Source organism: Balaenoptera physalus (assembly GCF_965194825.1).
Source record: "Balaenoptera physalus genome assembly, chromosome: 7".
Classification (NCBI taxonomy): Eukaryota; Metazoa; Chordata; class Mammalia; order Artiodactyla; family Balaenopteridae; genus Balaenoptera; species Balaenoptera physalus.
In genome coordinates this window covers 56,080-77,156 of record NC_138886.1, presented here as the reverse complement: position 1 = coordinate 77,156, position 21,077 = coordinate 56,080, and the positions used below count along the sequence as shown (strand labels likewise).

The following is a 21,077-nucleotide window of genomic DNA, read 5'->3' as shown; positions in this document are numbered from 1 at the left end:
ATGCTTCCATTGTGTGGCTCTCTCTTCTCTCTCTGGCTGCTTACATAAAAACCTTTTTATTATGGAAAATCGAAACAGTGTAAGTAGAGACACAAGTATAATGAACCCCTATTTGCTGCCATTCACCCTCAAAGCAATTATCCACATTTTGCCAATCATGTTTCACTTTTTTTTTCCTTTTAATCACTTTAGGTATAACTGTGTCTGTAAGCATCTCTAACAATTAAGGATTTAACAACCACAATAGCATTATTACACCTAGCAAAGTTGATAATAATTTCTTAGTATTATCTAATACCTATCCCAAGTTCAAATTTTACCAATTATCTCAAAAATAACTTTTTACTATTGATCTGTTTGAATCAGGATCCAAACAAGGTTTGCTCATTTGACTTAGCTTAATCTGTTTACATCTGTTTTACTCTGTGACTATTTTCTGCATGCCATTTATTTGTTGAAGAAACTGTAAACCGTTCTGGATTGGGTTGATTGCATCATGGTGTCATTTAACACATTTCTCTGTCCTCAGTATCTCCTGTTAACTGATATTTAGATCCTAAAACAGGCCGTCTGAACCTTGGCGCTATTGAAGTTTTGTTGGTGGTGGCTGTCTTGTGCGTTTTAAGATGTTTAGCGGCATCCCTGACCTTTCCCCTCTAGATGCCAGTAGTACCCTGTAGTTGTGACAACCAAAAATAAAAGTCTCCAGACGTTGCCAGGTATCCCTAGGAGGCAAAATCACCCTTGTCTGTGAACCGCAGATCTTGACTGTGATCAGGTTAAAACTCGTTGGGGAAGCTTCCTAGGCGGCTGGCTGTGTGCTTCATCTCACGTTCCATCCGGAGCCACGTACCATCTAGTGTTTTCCTGTGGGCAGCGTTAAGATTGCTCGGTGGGTAGAGCCCTATCCGTCCACTGTCACGTTCTCCACCAACCTTTCCCCTAGTGATCTAGTAGGCACTGATGATGGTCACCCAGATCTGTGATTTTATTTGGCATTGCACAGTTGTGAATTTATAATTCTATCATGCTCTCTGCATTAATTATTCTGACATTTTCTATAAGGAAGAACTTCCCTCATCAACTCTTTGGTTACCCTGAAATACAGTTTGTATTTGTATTAGCAAGATACACGCTTAATTCCGTCCCTTTACATATGAGTTTTCAGAATAGCGAGTTGGTACACTAGGAACTCCAAATACAGTCATCGAGAGCTTTAACGAAATTATTGTTATGAATCTTTGGATTTTAACGTGTTTGGTGTGTTTCAGTCCTTTGGACTCACTGTTAGTTCTGATGCTCAAATTGTCGGGTCTCTGGATAGTGGGAGCCCCTTAAAGTTGGCTTTTTTACCTTCTCACAGCTTGTTGTCTTTGACAGCTTTCTGCTTTCATCTGTGACAAAACATTCCAGGATCATTGTGTACCTTTCCTGCCCAGACCTGGAATCGGCCATTTCTCCAAGGAGACCTGTGTCCTGGACACCTGCTGTTTTTCCAGATCTCCCTTCCCTTCCTTCAGGGTCCTTTTGCCTCCAGTGGCCTCACCTTCAGCTCCTCTTTGGAGGGCTGCCCTTGACCACTAGAGGTGCTTCCCAACACGTGGGGGATGGAAGGTGGAAGTCCCTGAGGGTTGACGCCCCCAGGTGGCCCTCACCAGGCACAGGAGTGCGGGAGGTGAAAGCCCAGCCCTCTGGCTTCAGGTCTGACAACTCTGAGGCTTGGGTCAGACCCCAGGGTCCCCCGAAGGAGCAGCTGACGCTGTCGCAGGACTTTATCTGAAGCCGCCCCCTCTTTTGGCCCCCTTCTCTGCCCTGGTCTGCCTTCTTGCTCCCTTCCAGTTCCTTCTGGGAGTCCGTCCTTAGTCAGCCACTTGCACATGGACCCTCATCTCATGGTCTGTTTCTGTAGAACCTGATCTGAGAGGCTGTGGTTCCTTTGGTGAGAAATGGTATTATTTACCAATATGGTCATTGCTACTAGATTTTTACTGCTTTCAGGCTTTTTAGGACTTTTTTTTTTCTTTTTAAAAAAGAAGAATATACCATGTATTCTTTTGGCATTTGTAATTCAAATGTAAGATTATAGGATTTTTACCTAACTACTTAGATTTTATATTTGTATCTCTTTTCTGTTACCCTGAAAAATTTGTATTTTTGTCTTTTTATTTTTAGAGCAGTTTTAGTTTCAAAGTAAAATTAAATGGAAAGCACAGAGACTTGCTGTACACTCCCTGCCCCTGCACCGTCAGCCTCCCCCACCCAGTGGTACATTTGTTACGGTCAGTGAGCCTCCATGAACCGGCGTTGTCGCCCAAAGTCCAAGGTTTACAGTAGGGCTCACTCTTGCTGCTGTACCTTTTAAGGGTTTGGACAAATGTATAATGACCTGTGTCATTATAGTATCATACAGAGTAGTTTCACTGCCCCAAATTCCTTCTTTTGTCTTTTTACTTATGCTGTTTTTTAAATAGTATTGTTTAAAAAAATTGTATTTAAAAATTTTTTGCCCCTACCATGTAGAAATGCAAGCAATTTTTGTCCTTCAGTTTTGTGTCCAGCCAGAGTTGCCAAACAGACTCTCTTACTCTAAATAATTTTTCTGCTGTTTTCTATGTAGACACATTTATACTGCCTATGATATATAATTTTTGACCCATGAACTATTTAATGTCTGTTTTTCAATTTCCAATTGTAAAATTTAAATCTTAATTAATCTTTTGGTTTCTGATTATTGCCTTAAATTGCAACTTAATTGTACTGTGATTAGAGGACATGACCGGCATGAGGGTCTTCTTTGAGACGAGAGATTTACGACTGCTTTATGGCTTAGCATATGGTCAACTTTTGTAAATGTTTTATGTATGCTTACTTAAGAGGACTATGTTTTCTCTAATTTGGGGAACACTTGGCTTCTTACATTTGTCTGCTAAATCAAGTTTGTTAGTTGTGTTGCTGAATATTCTATATATTCACTAATATTTTGCCACACTGACCCATCGATAATTAAGGGAGGTGCATTGAAATCTCTTTCTGTAGATCTGTCAGCTCTTGCTTTGTGTGTGTGTGTGTGTGTATATTTTTTTTTAAGTTTCTATATTTAATGCAGTTATTTTGAATAGTTTGAAACATGCAGTTCAGTATAGGAAACATTCTAACAGATGACCAAGTACTATTGTGTATGTTTCTAAAATAGTAACTATGTGTTTCTGATTCTCTTTTGTTAGGCTTTTCCTTTAATTTATTCTTTTTTTCAAAAAAAAGCTTATGTTAAAATATATGTGTTTGCTTTCTATGTTTTAAGCCACTTTATGTATATTTAAAATTGCTGTGTCTTAGTGGAGCTGAACTTTTTGTCATCTTCTGCTGACCCGCTTTAACTCTAATAATGATTTTTTCTTATATTGTAATTTTCTGATGTGAATATATACCTGAGTTTTGTTTTATTTTGTTTTTTTAATGAACATTTGCCAAGTGTATCTTTTCCCATCTTTTGACTTCCAGCCTTGATGTGGCCTCGATTTTAGGCTTGTCTCTTGGAAACTAACAGTTATATGTATAACGGTATTTTTAAAAATTCCATCTGGGTGATCTGTGTCAGTCAGTAACCAGGTTCCGTCTGCTTGTATGTATTGTGATTATTAGTTTACTTGGACTTGTGACATTTGTTCCATTTTTCCTATTTTTTTCCTCCTTTCCTTCCTTTTTAGTATTGAATAATTGGTTGTTTATTTGCTTTCGTGTCACATTTTTCCCTCTATATTAGTTTATAAACTATGAATTATTTTTGTTTTTTTTTAAAGTGGTTATCCTTATAATTCTATCATGCATGCATAACAAAATCTATAGTTATTTTATTAAGTTCTAAGACCTTAGAACAGCAGCTGCGATCACATTTCCCCCAACTTCCTTGTTAGCATCCAGCATTTTAGTCCTTTTCTCCCCCACAAAATAGATATTACTATTGTTCTGACTTTGTAGGCGTTCAGGATGAACCCTCCCCAGAATGTGTCACTTTTGCGTGAGGATTATTTTGAGCTAAGGGCAGTTGAGTCCCTGTGGGTTCAAGAGAAGCAACTGCCCCTCCCTTAACTACCTAGAAAAATTTAAATTGGGGATTTTTCCCAGGAAAGAGTTATTACCAGAGATACGTGTTATCTAAGTGGCCCCCATCTGTTTGGCAGGGCAAGCGTCTAATTACCGAAAACCTGCCCTTGTTTATATTGTCCTGTGAATGACGCTCCTGTCCCTGGAAGCCCCAGGCCCCGATCCCATCCCTTAGCTTAAGGTGGTGCATATACCTCATTTCACCCTTCTGTCTGAACCGCTCACGTATGTGTGGTTCCGGTATGTACGAAGTTAAATTTGATTTTCTCCTGTTAATCTCACGTCAGTTTAATTCTTAGACCAGTCAGAAGAACGTAGGAATGTAGAGGAAAAGCTTCTTCCTTCCTAACAACTTTATAGATACTGTGTTTATTTACTGATAGATTTACCAATTTCTTACATTGCAGACCTTCCTTTAATATCATTTTCTATCTTCCTGAAGTACAGACCTTCCTGCTATAACATTATGTATGCATTTCTGAAAATGCGATGCATTGAAAATAATAGGCCTTGTAGACAAAGTATGGTTAAGAGCAAATTATTCAAGATATGCAGCTCTTTAACCAGAACACTAACAAAAACAAGAACAATCCGAGTGCAAAATGATAGCGAAGTTAAATCTCTGTTTGCATTTGCACCCAGTATCAAGTCTTCAGCCCCGCATTCTCCTCGAGGCCCTTTGCTTCTGGCAGAGACCAGCCTTGCCTTGCTCTTGTGCAGCAGTGACTGGAGGGGAATTAATCGGGACCGACAGAGGGACTCACTTCTATGCCCTTCTCTCCTCTCTGGGATTTTGCCCCTCATTCCCAGACACTGTGTCATCCTCAAGCTCCAGTCTTTTACTCCTCCTCCCAGTAGGCGTGTTGCTTTCTGCTTCTAAAAATGGGAAAATGGCCCCATGTGCACAGGGGTCGCCTCGTGCCTCCTTTCTCCCAAGGATTGTAGCTTCTCAGGTTCTGTCCGTGTCAGCTGGTTCCCTGTGCCTTTAAACAGTTATGTATTTTTTTTCAGCTTTTATAGTTGTTTTTAGTAGGAGGGTGAGTCCTTTTTAAGCCTCTCTGTCATAGGCCATGGAAATGCTGGGTCAATTTTATAGACTTCTATTGCTTGTTCATTTTTTAAAGACTCATTTTTTTTTTATTTCTTTACATATTTATGTTTAGTTCTTTTTTTTTTTGTTTAGTTCTTTTATAGTCCTCATCTAAAGGTACTTATATCTGAAGTCCATTGGGGGTTATATATATATATATTACTTGTTTCTGCTGTCTTTCACCCACCTTGTATGGGGGTGATGTTTGTTTTCTGGTCCTTGTATGTTTGCTGATGTTTTTTGTTTTGGGTTCATATATGACTGACCGTAATCCACCCTTTCTGAAGTGGGCTTTGTTTGATCATCAAGCCCTACAGAAAAAGAATTGTTTGGTTGCTTTTTCAGTTCTCCCAAGGATGGTACCTAGCTATAGGAGAGAAATTCTTTGTACATGGTGGATGCCTTGGGATATTAGGCTTAAGTTCTCTTCAAGTTGGAAATGACTGCCTTGGCCGGTGGGGATTCTGTGGGCCAGATGAGGGCCGTTCTTGTCCGAGGACTCAGCTGTGCTTCCCTGGAAGCCCCACGCACTGCCCGCCTGCTCTCCCTTCAGTCCCCTGGAGGGAGCAGTTCAATGTGGTGCCTCACCCCAGCTTTGGTCGGTAATGTCCCCACAGTGTAATTCCTCCGTTCAGCCTCAGTTTCTTAATCTGCAAACTGGAGGTAATAATACGTGCCAGTAAGTGCCGCTGTGAGAATAAAGCACCTGGACCAGGCCGGCACATGTTGTTTTCAGGGAAGTTCTGTTCCTTTCTTTATCCACCCCCCTCCCCCATATCTGGCCATCTGGCTTGATTGTCTTCTGTTTCAATGAATTAATTTTTGTTACTGTCTAGTCTTTTTTTATTTTTATTTTTAAACAGCTTCCAACAGGATATTTTCTTAGTCTGTTGTAGTTCTCGTTTTGATCCTCTCCCTCTATTCCTGGTCTGTTTTGACTTAATTGATGATTTCTGCTGTTGTTGTAGTAGTAAATCTATTTCAGGAGAAGTATTTCCATCCAGGCTCTGGCATCTTTGTTCCGCTTCTTTTGAGCAGAAAAATTCTTCATTCAGTGTGTATTGGTTCCTTTTTCCCAGTTTACTTGTCCTTGGGTTTGCTTAATTGTTATTGTGGAAGAGTCTGAAAAGCTGTGGTTTTAAAATAATAAATGTTTCTTAATTTAAAAGTTACACATGCTCATCACAGAAAAAAAAATTTTAGTGTTAAAAGTATAGTGAAGAGAATTAAGATTATTATCAGAAAGCCTTTCGGAGATCACCACAGTTACTGTTATTTTGGTGTTATTTCTCTCCCTGTATATGTTATTTTTCATAGTTGAGCCCATCTGGGATATACAAGTGTGTAGCCTGTCTTTTTTTTTTTTTTTTTTAACTTACCTTATCATAAGCTTCTTCTTTAAAGCTTATGATAAGTCATTTAAACTATTTGTATGCATTTTTTAAAAATTATTATTTATTTATTTATTTTTATTTATTTATTTGGCTGTGTTGGGTCTTCGTTTCTGTGCAAGGGCTTCCTCTAGTTGCGGCAAGCAGGGGCCACTCTTCATTGCGGTGCGCGGGCCTCTCACTATCGTGGCCTCGCTTGTTGCGGAGCACAGGCTCCAGACGCTCAGGCTCAGTAGTTGTGGCACACGGGCCTAGTTGCTCCGCGGCATGTGGGATCTTCCCAGACCAGGGCTCGAACCCGTGTCCCCTGCATTAGCAGGCAAATTCTCAACCACTGCACCACCAGGGAAGCCCTGTATGCATTTTTAGTGTTCATAGTATGATGCTTCCTGTAAGTATTGCACACTTAGTCGATCTCCTATGGTTATACTTTCCATAGATTTTGTTATTGTAAAAGAACTTATATAAAAAACACCTTTGTGAATACAGATGTTTGTGTGCATGCTTGATTTCCTTAGGAGATAATTTTGTACAAATTAAATCAATAGACAGGATTTTTTACTTTAAATAAGTTTGCCCAGTTGCTTTCTTAGAAGATGCTATAGTTTATGCCTTCAGCCGGGAATTGAATGGTGCCGGGTGGTGGCAGCTGACAGTCTAGGAAGCATCGTAGCTGCTGTGGCTCAGGCTGGTTTCACGGTCAGGTCAAGGCTGTTTTCTCTGGCCCGGCTGTTCCCTGCAGGACTTCAGAGTGGCCAGCAGCCAGGGGAGAAGCTTAGAGCCTTCGTCTTCACACATGCTGGAGGGAACCTCCCTCATTTCTGCCTTTATGCTTCTTCCAAGAAGTAAAAGTGAGGTGGACAGTGGGCATTGGCTCCAAGTCACTGCACTGTCCTCCCTGGCGTCCCTGGGGTCTCAGGAACTGTTACCCGCAAGAATGGAAACGTACATTAGGATAGTTAAAAATGAAACACTGTTGTGAGAAACATACTATGCAGAACAGCAAAATCTACTTAAAAACAGTGGTCACAGCCATGTTAACCTGGGGACTTTGATTTGTGGGTGCCGAGTGGAGGAGGGGGTGCTGATAGCGCAGAGGATGGGCCTTAGGGAAGGGGGGTGATGAAGAGCGAGGGACAAGGGCCAAGCGGGTGTGTGGGCGACGGCAGTGCCCGCGTCCTCCCTGGGCCAGTGTCCTCTGCGGGCCCTGTGCGCGGGTCAGGCCTGACCAGCAGGTTCAGGAGAGCGGCTTCAGGCCAGGCCGGCCCCTCTCCTCGCTGCCCTGTTGGCCCTGCCCCAAACCCCTGCAGCGACAGCGGGAACTCTCACCAGGCAGCCCAGGATGCGTTCTCTCGAGGAGTGAGCCCTGAACTGGGGTGGGGGAACCTACTGGCCTTGGTCTCTGGGGCTGAAGGCGGCTTTGGTGTTCTTAGAACATCTAGATTTATGGCCCCTAGGGAAGCAGAGAAGTCCACAGCCAGGGACGCCCGCCAGGCTTGGCGCTGCTCCCCCAGCGACCCTGGTGAAGGGAGAGGTGAGGAAGGGTCTTGGGATCTCTGCGGCAGACGGCCCAGATCCTCAGCGCCGGCACGGCCCTGCACTGTTCGCCTCAGTGGCGGCCTGGCGGTGATCGGAGGGGTCTCATGCGAAGCTGTGTTCTTAGCCGCACGCCCTTCCCCGGGTGGGTCCACGAAGACCTGTGGGGTTGGAGCTGGGAGAGTGTCTGTCGCCCCGGGGCGAGACCTGCGTGATGTGGGTTTATGAGCCACACCCCTGACTTGGTGGCCTCGTGTCCTTGCAGGTGGTAACGTGGACCTGGAAGGCCAAGCAGAAGGGAAGAAGGAGGTGGAAGCTGATGATGTGATGAGGAGCGGCCCCCGGCCCATCGTGCCTTACAGCTCCATGTTCTGCTTAAGCCCCACCAACCTGTGAGTCTTGTCACCAGCCCGTGCCCTGTGCCGTCCTCGTGTCCGTGGCCCGTGATCCACGTGTACACGCCACCAGCGTGCGCTAGACGCGACCTGCCCCTTTACGTGTGTTAATACCCTGATTGATCACCACAGCATCCCACAAAGCACACGCTACTGTCACCTCACTTGGCAGATGAAGACACGAAGCCACAGGGAAGGCCGGTGTCCAGACACACAGCCCGTCCATCTCGGTGGCGGAGCTGGGATTTGAACCCAGACGGTTGGTCCCAGGGCCTTGTTCTTAGCCCGCACTGCAGCCTTAGTTCACCTCTGCACACACACACCCAGTTTACATCCATCGTGCGTATGTGCTGCCCTCCGCCCACCTCCCATCAGGTGGTGCGTCACAGTCACCCACGTGTCTGTCCACGTTTTCTCCCCTCTGTTTACGCCACCATGAGTCTCGTCCACTCATCAGTCCACCTGCCTTCATTAGCTCAACCAATATTCATGTACCAGGCAGCGTTCTAGGTGCTGGGACTACGTGGTCATGAGCAGAACGGACAAGGGCCCCGTCCGTTCTTAAGCTTACAAGCGAGTGGAGAGGCAGACAGCAGACAGGACGTTAGGGAGGGGACATGAGATGGTTCATGGAGGGAAGGGCTAAGAGGAAGCACAAAGCGGGGACTGGAGATGTGGACGGTGGGGGCTGCTGACATGAAGTGGGATTGGAACCGAGACGTGGCAGGGGTCGTGGGAGCCCACCAGGCAGAGACGCAGGTAGAGCAAAGGCGGAACCACACCACCCAGGGGGGCAGCGCAGCAGGGTCTGAGGAGCTCGTGCTCCGTCCTTTACCCACGTGTCCAGCCAGCCCTTCTGCCCCGGGCATCCAGCAGTCTTTCCACCAGTCCCCGTCGTCCATCCTCCCCACGTTCCTCCTTTCAGCATACGTCTGTGGGGAGCTTGCTCTGCTAGGGGCTTGGAGTAAGATGGCGGTAGAGACGGATAAGGCCTCGGCCTCCAGCACCGACCGGGTGGTGTCCGTCAAATGAGTACAACGTGGACGGTAAAGCAGGGAGGTCTGGTGTCTTGCAGCAGGTGGGGAGAGTCAGGGGAGCCTTCCTGGAGGAGGTGAGAGATCTCAGGTGAAACCTGAAGGGTAAAGAGTTAAGATGAAGAGGGAGGAACCAGTATTCTTGGAGGGCGGAGAGAACTTAGAGTGGTCCAGAAGTGAAAGACATCAGGCTCAGAATAGCCAACAACAGTTGGATGGAAAAGCGCAGAGGTAGACAGCGCTGTTGTGTGTTCTGTGGAGCAGTAGAAGTGACACCGAGAGCCCTAAGAAGCTTGAGAGGTTGTAAACAGTTGGGGGTGAGTGGTGACTTGGTTAGACTGCACTTCAGCAGAGCCCTTTGGTGGGAAGACTGGAGACGAGACAGGGAGACCATTTAGTAGGTGACCGTGGTTTTCAGGTGGTGATTTGATGAGGATAGTCAGAGTGGAGAGGTTTGGGAGTGAAATGCTTGGGGAGAAATTTTGGAGGCAGAATCTGCAGGATTTGCTGGCAAATTAGATGTGGAAGGGGATGGAGATGTGAAGGATGACAGCCAGGGTTTCTGCTTGACGGCTGTGGGCCCGGCCAGGCTGGGGGGTGGTGAGCACAGACCCTGTGGAGCCCGGGGCAGCTGGCAGGTGGCACATGGCCGGGGGACTTGGGGGTCTGAGCGAGGGTGGAAACTCAGCCACAAGATGGACCGGCAGCTGTTGATCAGAAGGAAGGGGGCTGGGATGGAAGAGGGCCCGAGATGGAGCGTCGTGGAAGTGGAACGAAAAGCATCTCAATTAGGAGGGAGAAGTGCCAGCAGGTCTCTCGGGGGCCTGGGAAGGGCAGCTCCGGGGAGTGTGCGGGCTGGAGCTGGACACCGGTGGTCGGGATGAGGAGGAAACAGGCATAAAGTCCAGTCCCTTCCAGGGACAGAGAGACGTGGGTGTCCTTGGGAACACTCTGCGTTGGCGAGAGGAGCAGGTTGGACGGGCTGGGGGGCAGCGGTTGGGCCAGCAGAGGCAGGAGGGGGGCCCCCGTGAGCACGTCCCTCGAGGTGGCAGGAGCGACGTCTGCCTCGTGCGCTCGTCCCCCAGGATTGGCTTCACTCTCCCCCTGCGGGGACTCTGCTGGCCTCCTGGTCACTGTCTCCTGCTGAGTCGTAGTGTGTGTCAACACCTGAGCATCTCCTGTTGCTTTACGTTTACTGGTGTCTTGTTCGCCACTGTGTCCCAGTCCAGCATGTGCCTGAACAGAGCAGAATAGTGGTGAGTGGAGGCGGGCAGGGGCACACACGCAACTCTGGCGGCTCCGACGGGGGCACCGCGCCCAGCACTGGGGCTCGAGAGGCGCCTGCTCTCCACGGGACTGTTGGTGCTCGGCCTCTTCCCCCGCCACAGCAGAGCCGGAAGCCCGTCCAGGGCACGGCAGCCCCACAGCAGGTAGACGAGCAGGCCTGGCTGGGCCCCAGTGGAACTTTATGTAGCGAACGGGCCAGACCAACTTGGCCTGCAAGCCATGGCGGGCTGGCCCTGCCCAGGGTTTCTGCAGCCTGTCCGCCACCTACCCTCCCAGGAATCTGGTCCCCACCAGTCACCTGGCCGCTCTCTCCCGACCACGGGGACACTTCCCAGAACTCAGCCCTTTCTACGGGGAGGGGCCAGCCCAGCCCTCCGTGGGCCTTCGGTGACCCGTGCTCTGCCTTCCAGGCTCCGCCGCTTCTGCCACTACATCGTGACCATGCGGTACTTCGAGATGGTCATTCTCGTGGTCATCGCCCTGAGCAGCATTGCCCTGGCCGCTGAGGATCCCGTGCAGACAGACTCGCCCAGGAACAACGTGAGTGCTGCCACTGGGCTGTGGAGGCTCTGGGGACACAGAAGAGTGGGGACGTGCCCGGGACGGGAGGGAGGGCTGCCGCTGCAGGGGTGCGCTCCCACAGGGACGCTGGCCTCCCCTCCCCTCCCCAGACCCTGCCCACAGGCCCGAGGCCGACGGGTGGTCTGTTCAGGCTCCTGCCCCCGCTCGAGCTTCTGGCCTCGCCTTTGAGAAAAGCCTTTCCTTTTGGTTCCAGGTGCTGAAGTACATGGACTACATCTTCACAGGCGTCTTCACCTTTGAGATGGTGATAAAGGTGAGATGTGTGGTTGCCCTGGTGACCACAGGGCTTTGCTCATCCCCCTCGTGACTGAGATGAAGGCACGTGGCAAGTGTGCCCGGGGCGTGCACACACGTGTGGTGACATGAGGGCACATGAGCCCGCAGGTAGAGGTTGTGTCTTGTGGAGACACAAGGCCACGTTTGTTAAGGATTCGCCACAGCATCACGTCAGCCTTCGGAGAGCTCGCAAGCGCTGGCCCTGGTCCCCACTACCTGCTCATGGAGACCCTTCTCGCTGAGGGGACAGGCTTCCCTTACTGTGCGGTGTGAGCCCAGCCCATGCAGGGTGGTCTCAGCAGAGGGGGAGGCCGGGACCTCGGCTGGAGGAAGGAGAGCAGGGACAGGGCGGTGGCCTCAAGGGCCAAAGATCACGGCAGGTGGGTGTAGAGGACTCACTAGTGTTTGATCCTAGATGGAGAATGACCGTGTTGTTGTGACCTTTGTTCCTTCTCTAGGTGTTGCCAAGTGGCCTGTGCTTTCCACACAGGTGCGCGGGCAGCGCAGCTGGTGGGGGGGCGGTGCCCACGTGCTGACTCAGGGTGGCTTCTGTGTACACAAGCACTCGCTTCAATTCTCTCCCAAACTCCTGGGGGAGGTGTTACCATTTCATTTTATGAACGAGGATACGGAGGCCCAGAGACATTAAGGTGCCACTGCAGGAGGTGCAGAATCCAGCAGCTCTTCCTCTCGCCGCACGGGGCTGGCACTCCGAGGGTCTGGCAGGCGGCGTGCTCCGGGCAGCGTGTGCCTGCAGCCCAGCGATGGAGGAGAGACTCACTCAGGCTCCACAGGAGCTGGGGGCCGGGCAGGATCTCGGCCAGTCATGACCACGCAGGGTCGTGGGGTCAAAGGCATGGAGATCCAAACGCCCGTTGAGGCTCTAAGAGGCCATTACCTGAGCTGTGTCCGCTCCCCTGACAGGGCATGACCTGAGCCGTGACCCCTCCCCTGACAGGATGTGACCTGAGCCGTGACCCCTTCCCTGACAGGACTTGACCTGAGCCGTGACCTCTCCCCTGACAGGACTTGACCTGAGCCGTGACCCCTCCCCTGACAGGATGTGACCTGAGCCGTGACCCCTCCCCTGACAGGACTTGACCTGAGCCGTGACCCCTCCCCTGACAGGACTTGACCTGAGCCGTGACCCCTCCCCTGACAGGATGTGACCTGAGCTGTGACCCCTCCCCTGGCAGGATGTGACCTGAGCCATGACCCCTTCCCTGACAGGATGTGACTTGAGCCGTGACCCCTTCCCTGACAGGACTTGACCTGAGCCGTGACCCCTCCCCTGACAGGATGTGACCTGAGCCGTGACCCCTCCCCTGGCAGGATGTGACCTGAGCCGTGACCCCTTCCCTGACAGGATGTGACCTGAGCCGTGACCCCTTCCCTGACAGGACTTGACCTGAGCCGTGACCCCTCCCCTGACAGGACTTGACCTGAGCCGTGACCCCTCCCCTGACAGGATGTGACCTGAGCCGTGACCCCTCCCCTGACAGGACGTGACCTGAGCCGTGACCCCTTCCCTGACAGGACTTGACCTGAGCCGTGTCCCCTTCCCTGACAGGACGTGACCTGAGCCGTGACCCCTCCCCTGACAGGATGTGACCTGAGCCGTGACCCCTCCCCTGACAGGATGTGACCTGAGCCGTGTCCCCTTCCCTGACAGGATGTGACCTGAACCGTGTCCCCTTTCACGATATGCATGATCAGGGCTGTGTCCCCTCCCCTGATGGGACGTGACATGAAGAGGCACCCTTCCCATAACCACGTCTCTGGGCTCTGGCTCTGCCTTTCTTTTCTGAAATATTCTGCTCATTAAAGTGTGTTGTTCCCCTAAAGATGATCGATTTGGGACTGCTGCTGCACCCTGGTGCGTACTTCCGGGACCTCTGGAATATTCTGGACTTCATTGTGGTCAGTGGGGCCCTGGTGGCGTTTGCCTTCTCGTAAGTACCCAGGTCTGCTCTGACTCTTGCTGGACTGCAGTCCCCAGAGCCGTGATGAGTGTGGGGGGTGAAGGAGGAAGGGGCCCAGTGGCCTCCATGGCGGTCTGTCGTCGGTCCCTCTGTGCCTGGGGCTGGGCTGTGGGGCTGGGAGGACCTCAAGGCTCGTTTGTCCCTGACACACCCCATGGTTCTGAAATTGGATAGGCAGGCCTCTGCTTGTGGTGTCTGCCTCTCGGGTCCTTCAGGAAACTTTTCGTGCCCTGACGCGGCTGCCCTGCTTGGTCAGCCAGCGTGGGCGGGCGCAGCTGGGGGTCACTGCCATTTTCTGTGGCTCCCTGGTGAGCGGCGCTCAGCCCTGTTGTGGCTGGGCCTGGAGTGGCTCCCTCAGACCCTACGCGGTGGCGGGCGTGAGGCAGGCGTTGGGTGCTCGGGTGCAGCAGGGGGGAGATCTGGGGCAGGTGGTGGGGGGAGATCCAGAGATAAGTAAGACCCTCGATGGACGCGGATACGGAGGGACGGGGTCACCTCTGAGCCCACGGGGAGGCCTCCTCACTGACTCTCTTCTCTTTGTCTCCTGTTGCTGGCCTCTCGGTAGGAGCTTCATGGGGTAATGCCTTCCCTCTGTCCCCACATCACAGCGCGCCGCGACCCCTCGTGGGCCGTTTCATCACCACGCCTCACCTCCGCTCATTCCCCTCCACCCTCTGGGCTGCATGCTGCCCGGAGCCACGTCCCCAGGGCCACATGTCCCCCCCTCACCTCTGGGGGCCGGGTTGGGGGCTGGAGCTGGGTGTGGCCCCCCCTTTGGTGAGCAGGGAATGCTGACTGAGTGCTGGAGGCTGGGCGCCTGGTCCCGGAGGGCAGTGCCCCCTCTGGGTGGGAGCTGCGTGACCGTGGCTGCCAGGATGTTGGATTTCTGAGGCACTTTCCCACGTGTCTCCTCTGGAAACAGGGCTTTTTTGCTCTTCCTTTCCACAACGCCTCCCTGAAATGCCCAGCATCTCCGACCCTCTATTGTCATAAAACAAAATTCAACTGAGTAAATCTGAAGGTCTAATTGGGTTTATTCAGTGATTCATGAAACAGGCAGTATCCCGTCTAGTAAGTAGAAAGGCTGTACGCGATGGAAGCTGTACAAAATTGAAGGCCTTTATAGAAAGGGAGCCAGGCAAGGTTATTAACAAAAGAAAAGAAAGGATTGTTTCAGGCAAGGTTACCTCACTGGTGCTGACCAGGGAGGTCCAGAAATTCCATTCCTGGGAAAGGCTGAAACTGCAATTCATTACTGGTTCGCTGTCCTGGGGGCGAGTGGCTCCACTCTGGACCTGTTGTTTCTTTTTATTTTTCCTTCTTCTCCTTTTTCTTCCTTTTCCTCTTTCTCCTCTCCCTCCCTCTCCCCCTCCTCTTTTTTTTTTTTTTTTTTTTAACAGTTCTCCCCTTCTGATCAAACAGTCAGCCCAACTGAGAGATGTGATCAAAATTTTAGGTGTGTCGACTAAAAAAACATTCACAACCTAGAAGTTGAGAGTTACGTTTTATTTGGCGGACAAAACTGAGGACTTAAGCCCGGGACGCAGCGTCTCAGACAACTCTGAGGGCGGCCCCAAAGAGGCGGTGGGGGGGGGTGGCGGGATGTACAGGAGTTTTCGCAACAGAGCCCAGGTAGTCGTAATGTCAAGAGATTACTGTTAACTAAAGAAAACCAGGCACCTCAAGGTAAGGGATTTAGTGCTTTTCTTTATATGGGACATGCAAGAGTCTGGGCTCATTGAATCATTCCTTTGATATGTACCTCAGCTGTCTGGGCCAGTATCCTGTGCTTCTCACCCTGAGTCTCCTGAGGTGCCCCGTGGGAAGGGGGGTAGCTGACAGCTGGATGGGGGGGGCATCCTGCCTGCATCCTGAGCTCCCTCAGGGCTCACCATCCGGTGGCTGGAATGTGATGGCTTGATGGCTGCAACGTCCTTTGTTTACTGATACGGCAGGCAATATTTTTTATTCACAGGCATTAGCACCACTCTTAGCTCCTGCTGTGTAGTTTTTGCAGCTTTGATCTTTGATGTGGTATCCATAGATCATGATGTGTTTGCTTAATGCCTATGACATTCACGGATCACAGTTCCAGGTTCATAATCCTTATGTTGGTCATTTTCTTTGCTTCTTTTCTGACATTCCAGTCAGAATGGAGACCGTTTACTTAGTGGTTATCAGCTACAAACGTGTATTTAAAGTTTTTGAGAGAATACGACAAACACAAACACATCAGGGGCATTATAAGCAGGATAATTCCTAATGTTTGAAGTGTACTTTGGAGCCATGGCCCCCAAGACCCAAACCAATCAAAGAAAAACCCCATGAAGAAGTCACACATTTGAGCCAAGTAGCTGGCTCAGTGATCTTATGAAACTGATTTTCACCTTCCCTGGAAGTGTCAATCCAGGTACTGTAGGTAGTGTTGGCCACAGCATAGACAACTCCTTGCTCAGTTGAAGATAACCAAGGGCTGTCCTATTATTAGGACCAACTTTGGCCAGAGGGTCTAAGGATATTTGCAGGGGAATCTGCAATGTCTTCAAGAGTTAAGGAGAGGTTTCTGATCATATCTTGTGCATATTTACTCCTAACCTAACTCCTTGTGCGTATTTACTTGAAACCAAGTGATGGATTTATTCACAGCGTTTGCTATGTTTACCCATTTAAGCCAGGAGTCAGTCAGGTTTTTAGTGTATGTGGGAGTAGAATCTCCTCCCCTGAAATAAAGAGCCTTCCTAAATGCCTTGCAAAGATGGGTGCTGCTGGTGGGGTCTCCTAGTGAGTGGAGACAAGTCTGATCTAGATAGTCGGGATAGGTCGGAATCTTTGGTAACGAATCCAGCGGTCTGAAAAGCTAACCCCATTAGTAATGGTCTGGGAGATAAAGATGAGGGTGTGATCTTTCCGTGCCAGCGCGGGAGTAATGGACAGGAAAAGGAGAGTTTCACAATTGAAGTGTAAAGTCATGATCTGTCATCTTGGGCCGAAGCAGTCTACGTCCACGTCAGCTACTTTTCTTCCTCTCAATTCGATTCGGAGGTCTCCAGCATTTGTACACGAAGAGATGGGGGTTTTTGGTTTTGTTTTGAAGGATGACTGAGGCTCTGGGTTCCCACAGAGGGAGGGGGAGGGGAAAGGCAGGCGGGGAGGTGGCCTCATCCCTGAGGGAGGCTCGGAAATGGATTTTCTCTGTGACATGTGGGTGGCAGGTGAGGTGAGGTGAGTGGGGGCAGCACGGAGGGAGCTGGTCCTCGCCTCAGCCAGCCTGGCCGTGCAGAGTCCCCGGGCAGGGCAGCAGGGCTGAGGCGGCCCCAGCTTCACCGCGCTGGGGACCTGGGAGCTGTCCAGCATGGAGCCTGCTGAAACCAGCAGGGGCTTGGCCTGCAGGAGGCTCTGCCAGGGGCCCTCTGTGGCCCGCTGCCCCTCTCTGCTCCAGGGCTTGAGAGACCAGCGTAGGGGATCAGACCAGAGAAGGGAATGCTGGGGCTTCTTCAGCTGCAAAATGTTTATCCAAGGTTCAAGTCCCTGAAGTTTACTGCCATTTGGGTAGTGAGAAGGACCTGGTGCAGTCCCTTCCAGGGAGATTTCAGGGCAATCGTTGTTCTGATTGATTTCAAATCAGAGAGGTGGGAGAAAATTGGAAACATTAGTTTGGTAAGTCATAGCCAGATATTTGAGGAAACTGGAAGAATTCAGGGTCCAGCCTAGTTTACAGGTATATAACAAAACCTTAAAGATAATTATTAGGATTAGAATCTAATATCTCTAAAGGGACAAACATATTTTTTTCTCTCTACAATACCCCCACTTTTTTACCAAAGATAATCACAGTAAAACTAATTTGTTTGTATTAAACTTGGCCTGATTATTTGTATAAGTGCAGTGAGAAGAGTGACTGATCATTTAAGTTCTTTTTAAGGCTGCTTTGTTACAAATTTTCCTAAGGAGTCTCAGACTGAACTCTCAAAAGCCTTCAAAGCCAGGAAACCAAACCAAGGACATGGCCATCAGATTTGACCTGCAATACCTTTTCAGTCAAAGCCCAGCCCCGGCTGGGGCTGCAGTCCTGGCGCGGCCTCCCCGCTTTATTCCCGCTGGGGGTCTCAGCATGGTGTCTGGAGGAAGCTGGTGTCGGGGTGGGTGGGAGTGCTGAACGACATGGCCCGGTGGGGAGGGGCTCTTCCCATCCAGAAGCTCAGCTCTCCTTGGACACCAGGTGCTGCTGACCTGGCCCCGGCCCTTGTCCACTCTGAGGAGGCCTTGGCAGGCAGCCCGTAGGGGTAGATGCACTGGCTTGTGGTGCCTGCAGGGCCGAGGCTGCCCTGTCCCCGGGTCCTCTGGGCACAGGTGTGCACCCTGCCTGTCTACATGGGTGGCTTCTCCCTTCTAGAGGCTCCAAAGGGAAAGACATCAACACCATCAAGTCCCTGAGGGTCCTGCGTGTGCTGCGGCCGCTCAAGACCATCAAGCGGCTGCCCAAGCTCAAGGTGCAAGTCTGGAGTGGGGCCTTGGGGGGGGCGGTGTGTGTGCTCATGTGTGCGTGTGGGCACACGTGCACATGTAGATTGTGCATGTGTGTGCCTGCATGTACACACGTGTACATGTAGGTGTGTGTTGTGGGGTGCACATGTGTAACTGGCCTGGTCCCCTGCAGCTTGCTGCGTGGGGTGGGGATGAGCAGAGCTGAGAGGAGGCCCCACACTCGGGAGGCCCTGTGTCGCGTGCGTGGGGCGGGCTCTCAGCTCTGCGACCCTCCCCGAGGGGGCTCATTCTCCGCAGTGTCCTGTAAGGCTCCTCTTCCTCAACCCAGGGGTGCCCGATGGGACAGCGGGTTTCATCAGCAGCTGTAGTGCAGGGGGAAGGGCTGCGGAGAGAGGTGGGCTCACAGGGAGATGCGGGGAGGGCAGGGGTTCCCTGAAGCGTGGGTGTGGCTTTAGAATTGTGCTACAATCTAATTGTTGCTGAGCTTGTACTAAACTCACTCAACCCTCCAAGACCGTGTGCAGTAGTGTTAGGGGCAGCTTGGACACGCGGGGTGTGGAGACACTAAGCGATGTGGGATTACGGCAGGCAGTTTGCTTAGAGCCGTGTGTGAAGGGGCGGCTCCGGGGGTGATGGCGGCTCCAGGGGTGGATGGGCAGGGTCTGCGCTGCCAAGGCAGCTGCTTGTGTCTGGAGTGTGCCAGGTGGGGTCTCGGGAGATGGTTGTGGATCTGCCATTGTGCAGAGCCAGCAGGAACCAGGGCCAGGGCGGCAGGGAAAGGTTCACTGGAGAACAGTGAGAGCCCCTGAGAGGAGGCCCGGGCAGTGGTAACAGACGGGAGTCACCTCTGGTTCGTGGACATGCCCCACATCCCTGTCCTGAGCTGGCCTCCGCGTCACCGCTCCCGCATCCCACTTCCCACCGATGGGCAAGGGCCAGGCATGGTCCTCGGCCCGGCCCCGCCCCTCCCCTCCATGTCAGCTCATGGCCCGGCAGAGTGGCCTAACCCCGGCCCCAGCGGCAGGTCCCCCTCGGCATCTGGCCCCCCCGCCTGCGCTGCCTTCTCCAGCCCCTCCTGCCCGCCGCATCCAGTCCAGGGTCACCCTTCTAGAGGAGGACGGCGCAGGCAGCTCCCACACACGGCAGCGGGCCCGGTCCAGACCCTTGCGGGGGCCACGGGCCTGGGCCCCGCCCCTCATGGCTCCACCCTCCCCCAGGCGGTGTTTGACTGTGTGGTGAACTCCCTGAAGAACGTCCTCAACATCCTGATTGTCTACATGCTCTTCATGTTCATATTTGCGGTCATCGCGGTGCAGCTCTTCAAGGGGAAGTTTTTCTACTGCACTGACGAGTCCAAGGAGCTGGAGCGGGACTGCAGGTAGACTGGGCGGGGCGGCCCCGCTGTCCCCAGCGCCACACCTCCTGGGCAGGACAGGCCCTTCCTGCCCACACACCCCGGGAGCTCAGTGTGGCCACTGCCGGGCGCGCTGTCAGCCCGCGAGATCCAGGCTGGGCCCGAATGTCAGAGGGCCGCCCCGGGGTTGGAGCCACTTCCCCGTGCCCCTGAGGCCTGTGGCCCCAGCAGAGCAGACAAGAGAGGCGCCCTCAGGGAGGAGCGAGGGGGAGGGTGGTGCCGTACGGATGCCGTCCTGGACGCTGCACGTAAACGGAATCATGTGATCTGGGGTCTTGTGTGCCCCGCTTCTACCACTGGTGCTGTGGCGGTGCCTCCTGCTGTGGCCCGTGCAGTGCTTCGTCCCCTTTAATGGTCAGACGTTATTCCTTCTGAAGTTACACCTCACTGTACTGATCCATTTCATTCATCTGTTGGTGGACATTTTGGTTGTTTCCACATTTTGGCTGTTGTGGTTACTGCTGCTTTGAACATGTGTACAACTTTTTCTGTGGATAGGTGTTTTCATTTCTCTCGAGTATAAACGTAGAAGTGAGATTGCTGGGTCACATGGTGATTCTCTTTATCAGTTTCAGGAGCTGCCAGACTGTTTTCCAAAGTGGCTGAACCATTTTGTATTCCCACCAGCAGTGTCTGGGAGTTCCGATTTCTCCACATCCTTGCCAATACTTGTTATTTTCCTTTTTAAAAATGTAATTATAGCCGTGCTAGTGGGTATAAAGTGGTATCTCATTGTGGTTTGGTTTGCATTTCCCTGATGATTCACGATGTGGAGCCTCTTTTCATGTGCATATTGACCATTTGTATGTCTTCTTTGCAAAAATGTCTATTCAGATCTTTTACCCATTTTTTAAAATTAGGTTGTTCATCCTTTTTATAACCGATTGTAATTGTTCTTAATATAGCCCTGATACAAGTCCCTTATCAGATAGATGATTTTCAATATTTTGTCCCATTCTGTGGGTTGATGATGTCCTTTGAAGCACAAAAAAAGCTTTCAATTTTGATGAAGTCCAATTTATCTGTTCTTTTCTGAGGCCCCCTGTGTTTTCTTCTAAGAGTCTTATAGTGTTAGCTCTTACATTTAGGTCTTTGATCCATTTTGAGCTAATTTGTATACATGGAGTGAGGTGGGGCCCCCATTCATTTTCTTACCTATAGATACCCAGTGGTTTCAGCACCATCTGTTGTAAAGACTGTTCCTTCTCCACTGAATGGATGACCCTTTTCAAAATTCAGTTGACCGCAGACACAGGGGTTTATCTGGATCCTTTGTCTTTAACCTCTGACTTCCTCTGTGCTCCCACCCCCAGGGGCCAGTATCTGGATTATGAGAAGGAGGAGGTGGAAGCTCAGCCGCGGCAGTGGAAGAAATACGACTTCCACTACGACAACGTGCTCTGGGCCCTGCTGACGCTGTTCACGGTGTCCACGGGGGAAGGGTGGCCCATGTGAGTGCCCCCTGGCTGGTCAGGCTAGAGCAGAGGGGCAGCCAGAGTGG

General features: G+C 51.0%; 1 protein-coding gene across 5 annotated transcripts in view; it reads left to right on the top strand.

Annotated features, from left to right (window-relative positions):
• CACNA1B (calcium voltage-gated channel subunit alpha1 B) overlaps positions 1-21,077 on the top strand; it is a 187,173-nt gene that overhangs the window by 120,686 nt on the left and 45,410 nt on the right. For all 5 annotated transcript variants that reach the window (XM_082469396.1, XM_082469394.1, XM_082469395.1 and 2 more), the window contains exons 21-27: positions 8,387-8,513; positions 11,248-11,377; positions 11,613-11,672; positions 13,541-13,647; positions 18,071-18,167; positions 19,380-19,540; positions 20,890-21,027. In XM_082469396.1, coding sequence (XP_082325522.1) covers positions 8,387-8,513; positions 11,248-11,377; positions 11,613-11,672; positions 13,541-13,647; positions 18,071-18,167; positions 19,380-19,540; positions 20,890-21,027 — 820 coding nt within the window. The remainder of the gene's footprint in view (positions 1-8,386; positions 8,514-11,247; positions 11,378-11,612; positions 11,673-13,540; positions 13,648-18,070; positions 18,168-19,379; positions 19,541-20,889; positions 21,028-21,077) is intronic.